General features: G+C 55.2%; 1 protein-coding gene across 1 annotated transcript; it reads left to right on the forward strand.

The window, feature by feature from the left end:
- Positions 1-3,708: 3,708 nt before the first annotated feature.
- On the forward strand, positions 3,709-17,455 carry LOC133361168 (rab GTPase-activating protein 1-like). Its single transcript, XM_061580051.1, has 10 exons — positions 3,709-3,868; positions 10,509-10,686; positions 10,861-10,950; positions 11,321-11,431; positions 12,328-12,432; positions 12,916-12,999; positions 13,357-13,428; positions 14,418-14,573; positions 14,724-15,158; positions 15,772-17,455. Exons 2-10 carry the CDS (start codon positions 10,570-10,572, stop codon positions 15,862-15,864), a joined length of 1,263 nt encoding a protein of 420 aa, XP_061436035.1. The 5' UTR covers positions 3,709-3,868; positions 10,509-10,569; the 3' UTR covers positions 15,865-17,455.
- Positions 17,456-17,985: the final 530 nt, after the last annotated feature.

Consider the following 17,985-nt stretch of genomic DNA (forward strand, 5'->3'; position numbering starts at 1 on the left):
AGAACTCGAGAGAGAGACCAGGAGAGAGGGAGGCTCATTTGGGTGGGTGAGTGAGAGGGTTAACGAATGGCTGGGTAGGTGAGCGGGTGAGTGCGTGGGTCGGTGAGTGAGTGAGCGATGTGAGTGAGCGAGTGGGTGAGTGAGTGGGTAGGTGAGTGGGTAGGTGAGTGGGTGAGTCCATGAGCGGGTGAGCGAGTGGGTGAGTTCAAAGAGCGACGATGAGTTTGCTCTCGGCGGACTCTGGCGTGGTGTAGGATACGTGGTGGTGGTGGTGGTGAGTGTCCCGATGAGTTGTTTTTCTTGTTTGGTTGAATAAAGAAGGTCGCAGTGGACCTGTTGCTGGCGCCTTACAAGTTCACTTCGAGCCGACTCTCCCAGGCTTGTTACATCCGGCTGGTTGAAGAGAGGACGCTGGGGTGGATGTGAACGGAGCCTCTCACCTGGCGAAGTGAACAGTGAGGAATGTCCTCGCGGTTCAATAACAACGGGACGCGATGCTCATCGTTGTCGAGTCCGTCTTGTTGAGAGCGACACGTGGGGGGGGGGGGGGGGTTGTTTGTCTTGCGTGTGTCTGTTGTGGACCCCCCTAATGGAACATCTTTGCCAGTTAGAAACATTGAGGCTGGCCTGCCTACGATCCATCCTGGGTTTAACCTACAGGCTGGATTGTGTGAGGAGCTCACAAATCCTTGAAAGATCTGGGCAAAGTCCCATCGGTGAGCTCCTCCGGCAGGCAAGGCTGCGTTGGCTGGGTCATGTAGCCCGCATGCCCAGCCACCACATGCCTAAACAGCTTTTGTTCGGCCGGATCGAGGGGGCTAAACGGGCGCGGCACGGGCTCGAGAAGAGATGGAGTGATGTGGTACAGGAGGACGTGGAGCTGAGTGGACTTGCCGATGACTGGTACCAGCGGTGTCAAGATCGGCCTCTGTGGAGGAGGCTCGTGAAGGACGCTACTGGGCAGTTGAGGCAGTCGCCCTCCAACAACGGAGGGCGGAGGAGCGACGCTCACAACAACGAGCGGAGCGCCGGGTGGCTAAAGCACAGCAAGTTGGTACAGTAGGGGGCACAGGTGGTGCATCAGCCAGTAATCTCGGTCATCTCAGTCGACCCGTGGCACCTGCTGGGTCTGCCCCGTGACCTGCCAGCGGGCGTTCAACACTTCACGTGGCCTCAAGGTGCACATGGCCTGGCACAAGCGTCGTGGTGACGTCACCGCCACTTAGTGGCGAATGGCGGTTGTTGTGTGTGTGTGACACACAGTGTGACACACAGTGTGACACAGTGTGACACGCACAGAGAGTGACAGTGTCACACAGTGTGACACACACAGAGTGCTTGTGGTGGACACGCAAACGACCAACACGGCTCTGATGGCAGCAGCCTCCTCCTCGCTGGCCGCGGCCTCACGAGCAGCAGAGAACAGCGCCTCGAGGCAAACAGAAGAAAGATTTGAAGAGGGAGCGGCGGTTATCATTTGACCATACTTCACCACGCTGGTCATATTGCGGGTCGCATAGAAGTGCGGTACAACAGTGGGGTTGTCCTGCCCTCCAAACTCGCCACTATTGTAGCACCTGGACTGCGTTTGTGTGGTTAGTGGTGGTGGTGATCCCAGAAACTGTCCAGATCTAAAACTGTGATTTTCAGTTTCATGTATTAGATGTCGCCATGTGAGCCATTCGGCTCTTGAATCGGGTGCAACCGCAACAAACAAAACACAAAAACAAGAAAACATCTTAAAGTGACTGTGACAATGCACAAACGGAAAAATTCAGTAAAAAACTGCAAAGTTTTTCAGAAAAATCACCGTACACCAACGCTGGGCAAACATCCTAGTGAGATGCAAGTCAAACAACAACAACCACAAGACAACTTAGATTAAAGCCATCAGTCTAACTCCGTACTACAACAACACAAACATGGCCAAACCAAAATAAAGCCATAAAAGCAATGTAACAGTGATCATAGGAACTGTGGATCGAAACTTCACAGTATACGACCTAAACAACTTGTACTACCAAACCCTGCAGCCATAGCTGGCTGCGTGAGTCACTTCACAACGTGATGATTGGTTTATCCATGCATCGTTACGTTAATGTAATGAAGGCGATTTGAATTTGACAGCATCCCTATTATTGCGGTGCAATGGTTTAGTCTGATTTTGGCATTAAATTCGCGAATGGATCAGTCCCCAAGTGTCGCATTCATTTCAACGTCCGGACCGTACCATCGTGACACCGAGAAGAGGGGGGTGGGTGTTTAATATCAACCTTTGCACGTGTTGTGTGGGGGTTGTTTTATTGTCAGATCGAAAGTGGACTTGGGACTTCGTGCACCCGCTCAGGAATGGATTGGTCCAAGTCCGTTCACGTCAACCCGGTCGCAACCCGTGGGTCATACCATTATTGACATTCAAAGGGGGGTGGTTTTAACGTGCAGTTATTTACTTACCCCCCCCCCCCCCTCTAACGAATTTGGATCAATTCTAGATTTGAAGCTTTCGTGACTGCAAGGATTCATACTCTTAGTTCTTTCGGTAGAGTCACCGTGTAGGTAAAAAATGAAATTAAAATATAAAATCACGACGTTTCGGAGACAACACAAGCTTCCATCTTCAGGTGAAACCGTCACAGCAAAATATCTGTACCTTAACCACTATATAAGGTACAGATATTTTCCTGTGACGGTTTCACCTGAAGACGGAAGCTTGTGTTGCCTCCGAAACGTCGTGATTTTTATTGTTTTATTTTTATTAATTTTTACTTCATTTTTTACCTCCATGGTGACTTTTACCGAAAGAACTCAGAGTGTGTATTTGGACCAGTCCATGTGACATTCATTCATATGGCGGAGCGTACCACTGCGGCACCGCGTAGGGGTTTTTATTCACGTTGCAGGGTGAGTGGGTTTTTGTCACGGATTGAAATGAACTGAAAACTTAAGCCCCCCCCCCCCTGCCCCCCTCTCTAAATTAAATGGATTCGTCCAAGTCGCTCATTAGTTTCAATGACCGGACCGTGCCATTATCACACGGCACAGGGGTGTGATGAAATATAAATAATACGTTCCAGATTTTTTTTCAACAGACTTTTATCAATTATCGATTTGAAGTTTTCGTGACTTCAAGGATCCATCATCTTTGGTTGATGAGAGACTTTTATCAGCTTCTTAGACCCCACCCTGAGCCCCCCTCTAACGCGCATGGATTCGCCCAAGTCGCCTATTAGTTTCTACGGGCAGACCGTACCATATATGACACGAGACAGGGGTGTTTTTTTATCTCACACGGGGTGTTTTTATCTTTACATGTCGTCTATATGTTATGGATTTAAATGATCTGGGTGCTTAGACCCCCACCTTCCTACCCTTCTAACTCGAATACATCCGCCCAAGTCGCTCAATTCGGACCGTACCACTAACGAGCAACACCCAGGCATGGGGGTGTTGTTAGTAAGCACCTCGGAGGTGCTTTGCGTTGTCACGGATTTAATTGAACTGGGTACTTTACCCCCCCCCCTCTCACGCGAATGGATTCGCCCGAGTCGCCCATTCATTTCAATGGGCCGACCGTACCACTTGAGGCGGCGCCCAGGGGGTGTTTGACGGCCAATTCGCGCGCAGTGCGTGCGACTTAATTTGCGGCTACGATTTAAAGGCGGGCTCTGGGTATTTTTAATTTATATTTTCTAAGCACGATAGGAATGCGGAAAGTCCTGCTCAGCCGCTCTTAAAGCGACCTCCTCCTCCCCCCACACACCACACACCACCACCACCGCCCCCCCCGGAACTGGGGAGAGAAGACGGGGAATCGATTTGTGGTGTTCCGATGAGATCGGCCTCGGTCGCGTATCTCGGTGTGCATCAGGTGAGTGTGTACAGGTGTGTGTGTGTGTACAGGTGTGTGTATATGTAGGTGTGTACAGGTGTCTGTGTGTAGTTGTGTAGGTGTGTGTATATGTAGGTGTGTGTATGTGTGTAGGTGTGTGTGTGTAGGTGTACATCAGGTGAGTGTACAGGTGGTACAAGTGAGTGTGTGTGTGTAGGTGTGTGTGTGTAGGTGAGTGTGTCTGTAGCAGTGAGTACAGTGTGTAGGTGAGTGTGTGTGTGTACAGGTCTGTTTTACATGATGCGTGTGTACAGGTGTGTGTACAGGTGTGTGTACAGGTGTGTGTACAGGTGTGTGTACAGGTGTGTGTTTATATGGTATGGATGGGTGAGTGTAAAGGTGTGTGGGTTGTACAGGTGAGTGTGTGTATGTGTGTATGTTTGTATGTGTATAGTAGTGAGTCCATTGCATAGGTGAGTACAGGTGTGTTTATGTACAGGTGTATGTGTGTGTGTAGGTGTATGTGTGTGTGTAGGTGTGTATGTAGCAGTGAGTACAGTTGTGTTTATGTACAGGTGAGTGTATGTATGTAGGTGTGTGTATGTATGTAGAGAGGTGTGTGTATAGTAGTGAGAACATTGTATAGGTGAGTGCACAGGTGTGTTTATGTATAGGTGAGTGTGTGTGTATAGGTGAGTGCACAGGTGTGTTTATGTATAGGTGAGTGTGTGTATAGGTGAGTGTACAGGTGTGTTTATGTACAGGTATGTGTGTAGGTGTGTGTGTGTATAGGTGAGTGTACAGGTGTGTTTATGTACAGGTATGTGTGTAGGTGTGTGTGTATAGGTGAGTGTACAGGTGTGTTTATGTACAGGTATGTGTGTAGGTGTGTGTGTATAGGTGAGTGTACAGGTGTGTTTATGTACAGGTATGTGTGTAGGTGTGTGTATAGGTGAGTGTACAGGTGTGTTTATGTACAGGTATGTGTGTAGGTGTGTGTGTGTGTATAGGTGAGTGTACAGGTGTGTTTATGTACAGGTATGTGTGTAGGTGTGTGTGTGTATAGGTGAGTGTACAGGTTAGTGTACAGGTGTGTGTGTGTAGGTGTGTATGTAGCAGTGAGTACAGTGTATAGGTGTGTACAGGTGAGTGTGTATGTAGGTGTGTGTTTTACATGATGAGTGTGTGTGGGTGGGTGAATGTACTGGTGTAGTGGTATAGTGGTGCGGTGTCTGAACATCGCCAATGGGGAGACAAAGGCGGCCGGGCGTGGTGCTGGCCACCCACCCCCTCGTGTGCCACAGCGCCGGCAGCCTTCACAGGTGCTGCTGCTACTCGCTCACAGCCCCCTGCAGTCTGTTACAGGATACACGGGGGGTTTCTGCCTTTGTTTTGACACTACACAAGGTGACTTTGTACACGAGGTGAGTGGTGTGTGTGTGTACAGGTGAGTGAGTAGGCAGGTGTGTGAGTGTACAGGTGAGTGAGTAGGCAGGTGTGTGAGTGTACAGGTGTGTGAGTGTGCAGGTGAGTGAGTGGGCAGGTGTGTGAGTGTACAGGTGAGTGAGTGGGCAGGTGAGTGAGTGGGCAGGTGTGTGAGTGTACAGGTGAGTGAGTGGGCAGGTGAGTGAGTGGGCAGGTGAGTGAGTGGGCAGGTGAGTGAGTGGGCAGGTGAGTGAGTGGGCAGGTGAGTGAGTGGGCAGGTGAGTGAGTGGGCAGGTGAGTGAGTGGGCAGGTTAGTGAGTGTGCAGGTGAGTTTGTGTAGGTGTGTGTGTGTGTGTGTAGGGGAGTGAGTGTACGGGTGAGTGTACAGGTGAGTGAGTGGGCAGGTTAGTATACAGGTGAGTGGGCAGGTGAGTGAGTGGGCAGGTGAGTGAGTGTACAGGTGAGTGAGTGTACAGGTGAGTTTGTGTAGGTGTGTGTGTGTGTAGGGGAGTGAGTGTACGGGTGAGTGTACAGGTGAGTGAGTGGGCAGGTTAGTGTACAGGTGAGTGGGCAGGTTAGTATACAGGTGAGTGGGCAGGTGAGTGGGCAGGTGAGTGAGTGGGCAGGTGAGTGAGTGTACAGGTGAGTGAGTGGGCAGGTGTGTGTTTACAGGTGTGTGTGTGTACAGGTGAGTGAGTGTACAGGTGAGTGAGTGTAGGTGTGTGTGTATGTAGGCGCGTGTGTGTGGGTGTGTGTGTAGGTGTGTGTGGGTGTAGGTGTGTGAAGGTGAGTGTGTGTGTGTGTGGGTGTGTGTGCACATACCGCACGTGGACACGGTCGAGCGTGATGTACAGAGGGGCGCCACGGTGGCCAGGAGATGTTGACTACCTCGCCTGGTGTGCAGGAGGTCGTGGGTTCAATACCGACCCCTGACGCCTGCTGTATATTTGGAGTTTGTGTGTCTCTCTCATCATCATCACGGTGGCCAGGAGATGTTGACCACCTCGCCTGGTATACAGGAGGTCGTGGGTTCGACCCCGACCCGATCGCCTGCTGCTGTATATCCAGAGTTTGTGCCTCTCTCTCATCATCATCATCACGGCGGCTATGAGATGTTGACTACCTCGCCTGGTCTACAGGAGGTCGTGGGTTCGACCCCGACCCTGACGCCTGCTGCTTCTGCTGTATATTTGGAGTTTGCGTCTCTCTCTCTCCCCGTGGTCGCGTGGATTTAGTCTCCGGGTCCTCCGGATTTTCTCCCTCCACATCGAGAGTCAACATTGCCACCGATCGCTTAGACTGTTTGGCTGCTGCTATAGCTGTCCACGATGAAGATGACGACGACGATGATGATGACGATGATGACGATGATGATGGTGGTATCGGCCTCTTGGTTGAGCTGCTTGTGGTGGCCACGTCGCTTCTGACAGAGACCTCCACGGCAGCTGGGGCCCTGCCTTGTAACTACGAAACAAGTTGTTTAGTTTATACCACGGCGCGTGCGCTGGCCTGCACTTTGCGTCGACTCTAACACGCACTCGAAAACGTAGAGCGTTTTTATTTTTAAATCCTTTATATTAAGTTCACTTGCTTGCTTGCGCGCTTACGACCGTGCAAATCTTTCGGTCGTTTTTAACCCAATCGAGCTGAAATTTTGCACATAGACTCGTTGTGCGTGACAATTTATTTTCGTGAAAAAAAATCCACAATTTTCCACTTTTTAGGAATTTTTTTTTAATATTTAATTTAAAATACCAATGTGATAAAAATGAAACTCTTACTCAAGAAAAACAGAAATAAATAATAAAATAAAACCGATGCCGCGCATATAAAGGATTCATAGTGAAAAACTTTGTTTTTACGGGTTAATTTGTATTGATTACAGTCATCAAAGACGTCATTTCAAATAAAAAGCGTCACGGTCCACACGGGGAAGGGGTGGGGGGGGGTCAGAGGAGACTTGGTTCAGAAACCAGAAACCACGTCACCCGGCCGCCTTTGTCTCTCCCCCACCCCCTCAAGTGCCCGACGTGCCCACCGCCCCCACCAACCGCGCACCCCAGCCACGCGTTATCATCTTAAGGCTGCGTCAACCTAGGGGAGGGCCAGACCTCCTACCCTCCCACTCCTCGTGGTGGCCACCACAGAGGAAGTACGCAATGGAGGAAGGCGACGTTGACCTGTCGAGGCGGCCACAGATGTGACGCGCCGCTCCGCAGGACGACACCTCGTCACGTGGCGCGTGCGGAGCGCTCTGATGCCGGTCGGCAGTGAGTCCGTGGGTCTCCGTGGGTCTTCGTGGGTCTCCGTGTGAGTCCGTGGGTCTCTGTGTGAGTCCGTGGGTCTCTGTGAGTCCGTGGGTCTTCGTGGGTCTCTGTGTGAGTCCGTGGGTCTCTGTGGGTCTCCGTGGGTCTCCGTGCGAGTCCGTGGATCTCCGTGGGTCTCTGTGTGAGTCCGTGGGTCTCTGTGAGTCCGTGGGTCTCTGTGAGTCGGTGGGTCTCCGTGCGAGTCCGTGGGTCTCCGTGTGAGTCCGTGGGTCTCCGTGGGTCTCTGAGTCCGTGGGTCTCTGTGAGTCCGTGGGTCTCCGTGCGAGTCCGTGGGTCTCTGTGGGTCTCTGTGAGTCCGTGGGTCTCTATGCGAGTCTGTGGGTCTCTGTGTGATTCCGTGGGTTTCTGTGTGAGTCTGTGGGTCTCTGTGAGTCCGTGGGTCTCTGTGGGTGTCCGTGGGTCTCCGTGTGAGTCTGTGGGTCTCTGTGAGTCCGTGGGTCTCTGAGTCCGTGGGTCTCCGTGAGTCCGTGGGTCTCCGTGTGAGTCCGTGGGTCTCTGTGCGAGGCCGTGGGTTTCTGTGAGTCCGTGAGTCTCTGCGAGTCCGTGGGTCTCTGTGGGTCTGTGGGTCTCTTGTGTGAGTCTGTGGATCTCCGTGCGAGTCCGTGGGTCTACGTGCGAGTCCGTGGCTCTCTGTGTGAGTCTATGATTCTCTGTGTGAGTCTATGATTCTCTGTGTGAGTCTATGGCTCTGAGTGAGTCTATGAATCTCTGTGTGAGTCTATGGCTCTGAGTGAGTCTATGGCTCTCCGAGTGAGTCTATGGCTCTCTGTGTGAGTCTATGGCTCTCTGTGTGAGTCTATGGCTCTCTGAGTGAGTCTATGGCTCTCTGAGTGAGTCTGGCTCTCCGAGTGAGTCTATGGCTCTCCGAGTGAGTCTATGGCTCTCCGAGTGAGTCTATGGCTCTCCGAGTGAGTCTATGGCTCTCTGAGTGAGTCTGAGTCTATGATTCTCTGTGTGAGTCTATGGCTCTCTGAGTGAGTCTATGGCTCTCCGAGTGAGTCTATGGCTCTCTGAGTGAGTCTATGCTATGAGTCAGCGTTGTACTCCCTGTGGCTGTGCGGTCGACACCCGGACTGCAGCCCAGGCTCTCGGCATCTCTCGCTCGCCTTCCCCGACACGGTCATTGTGAACCGGTAGCTCGTGCGCGTGCCTGCGTGTGTGCGCGTGCCTGCGTGCCTGTGTGCCTGCGTGTGTACGTGCGTGTGTGCGTGTGTGCGCGTGACTGCGTGCCTGTGTGCCTGCGTGTGTGTGCGCGTGACTGCGTGCCTATGTGCCTGCGTGTGCACGTGCCTGCCTGCCTGCGTGTTTGTGGCCGGGCGTGGTGCTGGCCACCCACTTCCTCGTGTGCCGCAGTGCCGGCCTTCATAGGCGCTCAATAACAGCACTTGCCCCAACAGTCTGTTACAGGCTACCCTGGGGATGTTTGTCTTGACAGTATACAGGGTGAGTGTGCACACGTGTGTGTGTGTGTAGAGGTGAGTGTACACACGTGTGTGTGTCTAGAGGTGAGTGTGAGTGTACAGGTGTGTGTGTGTCTAGAGGTGAGTGTGCACACGTGTGTGTGTCTAGAGATGAGTGTGAGTGTACAGGTGTGTGTGTGTGTAGAGGTGAGTGTGTACACTTGTGTGAGTGTGTTTGGGAGTGTGTACACGTGTGTTGGTGTGTACAGGTGTGTGAGTGTACAGGTGTGTGTGTGTGTGAGTGGGTAGGTGCGTTGGCTGGGTCATGTAGCCCGCATGCCCAGCCACCGCATGCCTAAACAGCTTTTGTTCGGCCGGATCGAGGGGGCTAAACATGCGCGGCACGGGCTAGAGAAGAGATGGAGTGATGTGGTACAGGAGGACGTGGAGCTGAGTGGACTTGCCGATGACTGGTACCAGCGGTGTCAAGATCGGCCTCTGTGGAGGAGGCTCGTGAAGGACGCTACTGGGCAATTGGAGGCAGTCGCCCTCCAACAACAACGGAGGGCGGAGGAGCGACGCTCACAACAACGAGCGGAGCGCCGGGTGGCTAAAACACAGCAAGTTGGCACAGTAGGGGCACAGGTGGTGCATCAGCCAATCATCTCGGTCATCTCAGTCAGACTCGTGGCACCTGGGTCTTTCCCGTGACCTCCTGCCGGCGGGCGTTCGACACTTCACGTGGCATTAACGTGGACCTAGCCTGGCACAAGCGTCGTGGTGACATTACCGCCACTTAGTGGCGAATGGCGGTTGTTGTTGTTGTTGTTGTGTGATCGTACAGGTGTGAGAGTTTACAGTAGATTGTACAGGTGTGTGTGTGTGCAGGTGTGTGTACGTGTGTTTGTACAGGTGTGTGTGTGTGTATACAGGTAGGTGTGTGTGTACACGTGTGTGTGTGTACAGGTGTGTGTATACAGGTAGGTGTGTGTGTACACGTGTGTACAGGTGTGAGTGTTTGTACAGGTGTGTTTGTAGGTGTGAGTGTTTGTACAGGTGTGTTTGTAGGTGTGAGTGTTTGTACAGGTGTGTGTGTAGGTGTGAGTGTTTGTACAGGTGTGTTTGTACAGGTGTAGGTGTGAGTGTTTGTACAGGTGTGTTTGTACAGGTGTAGGTGTGAGTGTTTGTACAGGTGTGTTTGTACAGGTGTAGGTGTGAGTGTTTGTACAGGTGTAGGTGTGAGTGTTTGTACAGGTGTGTTTGTACAGGTGTAGGTGTGTTTGTACAGGTGTTTGTACAGGTGTAGGTGTGAGTGTTTGTACAGGTGTGTGTGTGTGTGTGTACAGGTGTGTGTGTGAGTGTTTGTACAGGTGTGTGTGTGTGTACAGGTGTAGGTGTGAGTGTTTGTACAGGTGTGTGTGTGTGTACAGGTGTGTGTGTGTGTGTACAGGTGTGTGTGTGAGTGTTTGTACAGGTGTGTGTGTGTGTGTACAGGTGTGTGTGTGTGTGTGCGCGTGAACGCTACAGGAGGGTGGGTGCATCGTCCTCGTCACCGCGTGCGACCCTCCCGCGCGCCTGGGCGGGCACGATGATGACCGAGGTGTCCATCGTGGAGGCGTACGACGCCCACCTGTTGGGCAGCCTCGTCCAGGAGGAGGATGAAGACCGCGACCTGCAACGCGCCCTCACGGCGGGGAGACTCGCGGTGAGGCGGGGACCAGACGCTGACGGGGGAGACGGGGGGAGACGGGGGAGGGAGACGCTGGGAGGGAGACGCTGGGAGGGACACATGGGGAGGGAGACACGTGGGGTGATCCCTTCACTCCAAACCTTCACGTCGTACTCCTCCAACCCCTGCCCCTCCCCCCCCCCCCCCCAGGTGATTGCTGCCAGGGCCCCCCACTCCACGGCGCCGGAGGACGTCCCGCTGGGACCCCACGGCGAGCCGGCCAGCCTGGGGCACATAGAGGTGGGGCACGTGGAGGTGGGGCACGTGGAGGTGGGGCACGTGGAGGTGGGGCACGTGGAGGTGGGGCACGTGGAGGTGGGGCACGGGGAGGTGGGGCACGTGGAGGTGGGGCACGTGGAGGTGGTGGGGCACATCGAGGTGGGGCACGTGGAGGTGGGGGCCGCCGCCGGGGTCGGCCAGCACCGCCGGGGGCCTGGGGCTCAGGCCCTAGGGCGTCTCTCGCAATGTTGTTGACGTTGTTGTTGACGACGTTTATGTCATTGACGTTGTTGAAACAGTTGACGACGTTGTTGGCAATGTTGTTGTTGACATATATGTCGTTGACGATGTTGACATTGTTGACGTTGTTGTTGTTGTTGACGTGCGCCAGGAGTCGGCTCTGCGCCTCTCTGCGCTGAACCTGCGCCTGGAGCAGGAGAACGACGACCTCGCCCGGCAGATCCTGCGCGACAAGGCCTCACTGCGGGCCCAGCTCGACCTGGTGACGCTCACCACCTCACTCACCTACCCGCTCACCTACTCACTCACCACCTCGCTCACCACATCGCTCACCTACTCGCTCACCACCTCGCTCACCACCTCACTCACCTACCCGCTCACCTACTCACTCACCACCTCGCTCACCACATCACTCACCCACTCACCTACTCACTCACCACCACGCTCACCACATCACTCACCTACTCACTCACCACCACACTCACCACATCACTCACCTACTCACTCACCACCTCACTCACCACATCACTCACCTACTCACCACCTCGCTCACCTTCTCACTCACCCACTCACCTACTCACCTACCCGCTCACCTACCCGCTCACCTACTCACTCACCACCTCGCTCACCACATCACTCACCTACTCACTCACCACCTCACTCACCACATCACTCACCTACTCACCACCTCGCTCACCTTCTCACTCACCACCTTGCTCACCACCTCGCTCACTACTTTGCTCACCTTCTCACTCACCTATTCGCTCAACGACTCACCTACTCGCTCACCTACTCGCTTTCCTACCCATCTACTCTCTCACCACCTCGCTTAACTACTCACCTACCAACCCGCCTACTCACCCGCCTACTAGCTCACCTACTCGCCCAGCCACTCGCTCAGCTCACCGAGCTATTACGCCCCATTCACCCAGCCAGTCACTCTCACCCCGCCACTCGCTGCTGGCTTAGTCACTCACCCACCCAGTCACCCACCACTCACCAAATCACCAACCATCGCGCATGGGGTGTCTTCGTGCCTTGTTTATCACACGCGTCTCTCCCCCGCGTCTCCCCCCCCCCCCCCGCGTCTCCCCCGCGTCTCACCCCCGCGTCTCACCGTGTCTCCCCCCGTGTCTCCCCCCGTGTCTCCCCCCCAAGGTGGAGAGCCGGGTGGAATTGCTGACTCAGCAGCTGCAGCTGTTGGGTGTGAGACTCAAGGAGACGGAGGAGGAGAAGAGACGCGCAGACACGGAGACAACGCAGGTTGGTGGGGAGACACGGGGGGAGGGACACGGGGGAGACATGCGGGGGGAGACACGGGGGGAGTGACACGGGGGAGACACGGGGGGAGGGACACGGGGGGAGACGCGGGGGGAGGGACACGGGGGAGACGTGGGGGGAGTGACACGGGGGAGACGTGGGGGGAGACGTGGGGGGAGGGACACGGGGGGGACATGGGGGGAGACGCGGGGGAGACGCGGGGTGAGGGACACTGGGAGGGACACGGGGGGAGACACGGGGGGAGACACGGGGGGAGACACGGAGGGAGACACTGGGGGAGACGCGGGGGGAGACATGGAGGAGACGCGGGGGGAGACATGGAGGAGACACGGGGAGGACATGAGGGGGAGGGGACGCGGGGGGAGACGCAGGAGGGGGGGCACGTAGGTGACCCCTTCACTCCAGACCTTCACACCGCGTGCATCCAACCCCCCCCCCCCCCTGCCCGTCTCTCCGGCCCCGCAGCTGAAGGAGGTGTGCAGGAGGGAGTTGAGCAGCGTGGAGCGAGCGACCGTCGCCAACCACGACGCCATCGCCACCCACAAGCAGGTGCTCACTCCTCGCGGTCACCACGGCCCGGCCAGTGACTCCTAGAGCCTGGGTTCAAGCCCTGGGTCTGGGTGTCTCTCTCTCAGGGGGTTCACGATGGCCGTGTCAGAGACACTGAGACCCTGGGTTCGAGCCCTGGGTCTGGGTGTCTCTCTCTCAGTGGGTTCACGATGGCCGTGTCAGAGACACAGAGATCCTGGGTTCGAGCCCTGGGTCTGGGTGTCTCTCTATCAGGGGGTTCACAATGGCCGTGTCAGAGACACTGAGATCCTGGGTTCGAGCCCTGATGGTGGTGATGGTGATTGATGGTGATGGTGGTGATGATGATGGTGGTGATGATGATGATGATGTCCACAGATGAGCTCCAGACTGAGTGCTCAGCTGGAGGAGCTCTCTGAAGACGGACGGAGGAGCATGGACCTCGTGCGGGTGAGGGGCCCCCTCTCTTCCTACACAACGCCCAGCGGCCAGCAACAATGAGCACTGTGCGGAGAGCGTCAGAGAGCCGTGCGCTGCTGCTGCTGTGGTGGTTGCGGTTGTGTGGGGAGCGGTGGCGCCGCGGTTAGCGCTACGACCCGAGTTGGATTCCCGCTCGCGGCCAACACCGGCGACGATTATCTGAACCGGTCCTGGGCCTCCCCCTAGGTCGACTCGGCCTAAAATGGGTACCTGGTGCTGTGTGTAAACATCGCCACTGGGGAGACAAAGGCAGCCAGGCATGGTGCTGGCCACCCACCCCCTCGTGTGTCACAGTGCCGGCCTTCATAGGCGCTGCTCACACAGCACTTGCCCCTACAGTCTGTTAGAGGCTACACGGGGGATCTTTGTCTTTGTGTGTTGACTCAACGCGAGGGTCGCGCTGTGGGAGACGGAGGGGCGGGAGCCACGTCCGAAATGAGAACAACCACCACCACAACCACCAACCACCACCACCAACCACCACCAACCACCAACCACAACCACCACCAACCAGGACCACAACCACCACCACAACCACCACCACCAAACAGGACCACAACCACCACCACCAACCACAACCACAACAACCCCCACCAACCAGGACCACAACCACCACCACCAACCACAACCACCACCACCACCAACCAGGACCACAACCACCACCACAACCACCACCACCAAACAGGACCACAACCACCACCACCAACCACAACCACAACAACCACCACCAACCAGGACCACAACCACCACCACAACCACCACCACCAAACAGGACCACAACCACCACCACCAACCACAACCACCACCACCACCAACCAGGACCACAACCACCACCACAACCACCACCACCACCCCCACCATCATGGAGAAGGAGATGGAGCGACGGAATCCACCGCTCCGTGAAGTTCGTTTGCGACCCTGAACCCCCCCGCCCCCCCCCCCCCTCTCTGTGTGTCCAGAGTCGATCTCAGGCGTGCGCTCGTTGCTCAGCCCTGCTCAGTGGCTTACTGAAGCAGCGGCAGCAGCAGCAGCAGTGGCAGCAGCTTTCTGTGGCCCAGACCTCGCCCAGTTCCGACCCAGCAGAACTCCACCACGAGACTCTGGAGGAGGAGGTGGTGGAGGAGGTGGTGGCTCTGGAGGAGGAGGAGGTGGTGGAGGAGGAGGAGGTGGAGGTGGTGGCTCTGGAGGAGGTCGTGAGAGACTCCTCGAGTGAGCCACAGGAAGACGAAGACGTCGCGCTCGAACCCCGCGGCGACGAGGTGAAGGTGGAGGAGGTGGAGGGTGACTGCTCGCTGGAGCCGCTGGGAGAGAGCATCTCAGCTGGATCCCTGAACAAGGAGGTGGAGGAGGTGGTGGTGGACAAGGTGGTGGTGGAGGTGGTGGACAAGGTGGTGGTGGAGGAGGAAGAGATGAAGGAGGTGGAGGTGGAGGGTGACTGCTCGCTGGAGCCGCTGGGAGAGAGCATCTCGGCTGGATCCCTGAACAAGGAGGTGGACGAGGTGGTGGTGGACAAGGTGGTGGTGGACAAGGTGGTGGTGGACAAGGTGGTGGTGGACAAGGTGGTGGTGGACAAGGTGGTGGTGGACAAGGTGGTGGAGGAGGAGGAGGATGGAGACGCGTTGAGGAGCCGGCTCGGGGTCGTGCAGCGCGAGTTGGCCGCCTCCAAGCTCCGGCTGGTGGAGGCCGAGTGCACGATCCAGGCGAGTGGTCAGGCTTGTGGGGGCGGCACCAGGCCTCGACTTCGGGGCGGCCGGCGGTGGCGCTGGCCGAGAGGAGAAGCCGGCTTGGGTTCCACTCCCGGACTGGGCGCTGCTTCTCTCTCTGTGTGTGTGTGTGTGTGGAGTTTTTGTGTCCTCTACCCCTGTTCTACAAAATGAGTGAGTGTGTGAGTGAGTTTGTATGATCTCCCCCTGTTGTGCAGAGTGAGTGAGTGGTTGTGTGAGTGTGCGAGTGAGTGGAGTTTGTATGATCTCCCCCTGTTCTGCAGAGTGACTGAGTGAGTGGTTGTGTGAGTGTGCGAGTGTGTGAGTGTGTAGTTTGTATGATCTCCCCCTGTTCTGCAGAGTGAGTGAGTGGTTGTGTGAGTGAGTGAGTTTGTATGATCTCCCCCTGTTCTACAGAGTGAGTGAATGGTTGTGTGAGTGTGCGAGTGTGTGTTATCTCCCCCTGCTCTGCACGGGTTTCCTCCCGGGTTCTCTGTTTCCACTCTCATAGCCAAACCCACACCCACAGTGGAACTGCTATCACCCCCCCCCCAACTGCTCAATGATGGTCACCCTCTGTGTGTCCCCATGTGCGTCTCCGTGTCTCCAGGACCTGCAGCACCGCCTCTCCGTCACGCGGCACGAGCTGGGCGCCAAACGCATCTCCCGCTTTTTCACTCGACCTCAAAGCTCCACCACCTAGCGCTGAACACCCCCAACCACCCCCCGCGATGGTACAGTCCCAATAGGTCGGCGTTCATTGCGGGCCCGTGCCAAGTGTAGACTGTGCCAAGTGTGGACTCCATTGAGCAGAAAAGGGAGATTTTTAACTTAATTCAGTTTCACTTCCAGGATTTTGTGTAAATTATTATCCACCCCCCCCCCCAGTCGCATATATTTTAATGGTATAGTCTCATTAGCTCGAGTTGCTCGGTGGGATGTACTAACTTAATGGATGAATATTCTAGGGGTAGAGGCAATGATTTTATATCCTTCCCACAATAACTTAAATCCACTTTGGGTAATCGTAAGTGAAGTTTGTTGTCTCTCATTGAGAGGGGGTTTTGTTTTAAAAGTCTTGAGTACCCCCCCCTCCCCACAATGTTCCAGTAATGATTGAGTCCTAATCAGTAAACCTATGCACGGACGATACCAATGTTCGTTACTTAGCTATGAAGGGTTGTGTGGGGGGGGAGGTTACCCTCCATTAGTTCCTTAAAATATTTTAGCTATTTAACGCCAATAATGATGCAGTCTTCTTGTGCAAGTAGCCAAACGTCTGTTTACTTAAAATGTTTTCCCCTAATTAGCCTAATCGTGGCGTCCGTCGTTACTATTATAAAAACTAATTCTAAATATCGCGAGGGAAGCTACTTTTTACGGGCACCGCCAGGGCCAATCGGGAGCCGGCATTTTAGTCACGCGGTGCCCTCTGAGCCAATGCGACGCCGACTTAGAACGAGATTGTAGAACTGCAATTTACTTGAGATTATCATAATAACGTTGATTCATTACGATAATTGTTTCGTCGGTTAACTGTGGCGTATCGAAGTGTATGTATTTTCGTTGTTGTTGTTGGCAATGCAGGAATGTTAATTTATACTTGTGTGTGTGTCCTTGCATTTAACCATTGGTGAGGCAGTATCTCTTTGAGATTTCAGGGCGAAAGCGCAGCCCCTGCAAGTTCCTTGCCAGTCCCAATGCTGGTGGAAGTGACCTCGCTCGATAGACCGAGAGAGAGAGACACGGGCGGACACGCACCACATCCTGATTTGATCTACTCTTGCTACACGCCGGCCAGTGATTTGCGTCTTGCGAAGCTGACATGGGAGCTGCCCACCACGTGATCCCACCACGTGACCCCACCACGTGGTCCCACCACATGACCCCACCACGTGACCCCACCACGTGACCCAACCAAAGCTCCCCCGTGTAACCTGCGACACTATTGGGGCCAAGTGCCGTCACTAGCGAGCAGCACCCACGAAGGCCGGCACGGCGCGCGAGGGGCCGGGTGGCCAGCGCCACGCCCGGCCGCCTTTGTCTCCCCGGTGGCGGCGATGTTTACTACACACCGCACCAGGTTACTCATTTGAGGCCGAGTCGACCTAGGGAAGGCCCAGGACCGGTTCGGATAATCGTCGCCGGGTTCGTAGCGCAGTGCGCTGACCGCTGCCGCACCACCGCTCTCCAGATACGAGCAGAAATTCCACGTTCCCATGGTGGGGTCCCAGGCTGTCCTGCAGCTTTGTCCCAATTGGCCGCCTCTCTCTCTGGAGCGAGAGAGCGAGAGAGTGAGGAAGTGAGGTGTGTGTGTTCTACCCCTGTTCCACAGAGGTGAGTGTGACGATGGGTGAGGGTGACTGTGAGTGAGTTTGGTGGGTGAGTGAGTGGGTGTGTGAGTGTGTGAGTGTGTGTGAGAGTGTGTGAGCGAGCGAGCGTGGGTGACCGTGAGTGTGAGTGATCGTGAGTGACTGTGACTGTGAGTGACTGTGAGTGACTGTGAGTGACTGTGAGTGACTGTGAGTGACTGTGAGTGTGAGTGACTGTGAGTGTGAGTGACTGTGAGTGTGAGTGACTGTGAGTGTGAGTGACTGTGAGTGTGGGTGACTGTGAGCGTGGGTGACCGTGAGTGTGAGTGATCGTGAGTGACTGTGAGTGTGAGTGACTGTGAGTGTGAGTGACTGTGAGTGTGAGTGACTGTGAGTGTGAGTGACTGTGAGCGTGGGTGACTGTGAGCGTGGGTGACCGTGAGTGTGAGTGATCGTGAGTGACTGTGAGTGTGAGTGTCTGTGACTGTGAGTGTGAGTGACTGTGAGTGTGA

The sequence above is a fragment of the Lethenteron reissneri genome, chromosome 71 (genome assembly GCF_015708825.2).
Source record: "Lethenteron reissneri isolate LAM-NWPU_2019-01 chromosome 71, ASM1570882v1, whole genome shotgun sequence".
Classification (NCBI taxonomy): Eukaryota; Metazoa; Chordata; class Hyperoartia; order Petromyzontiformes; family Petromyzontidae; genus Lethenteron; species Lethenteron reissneri.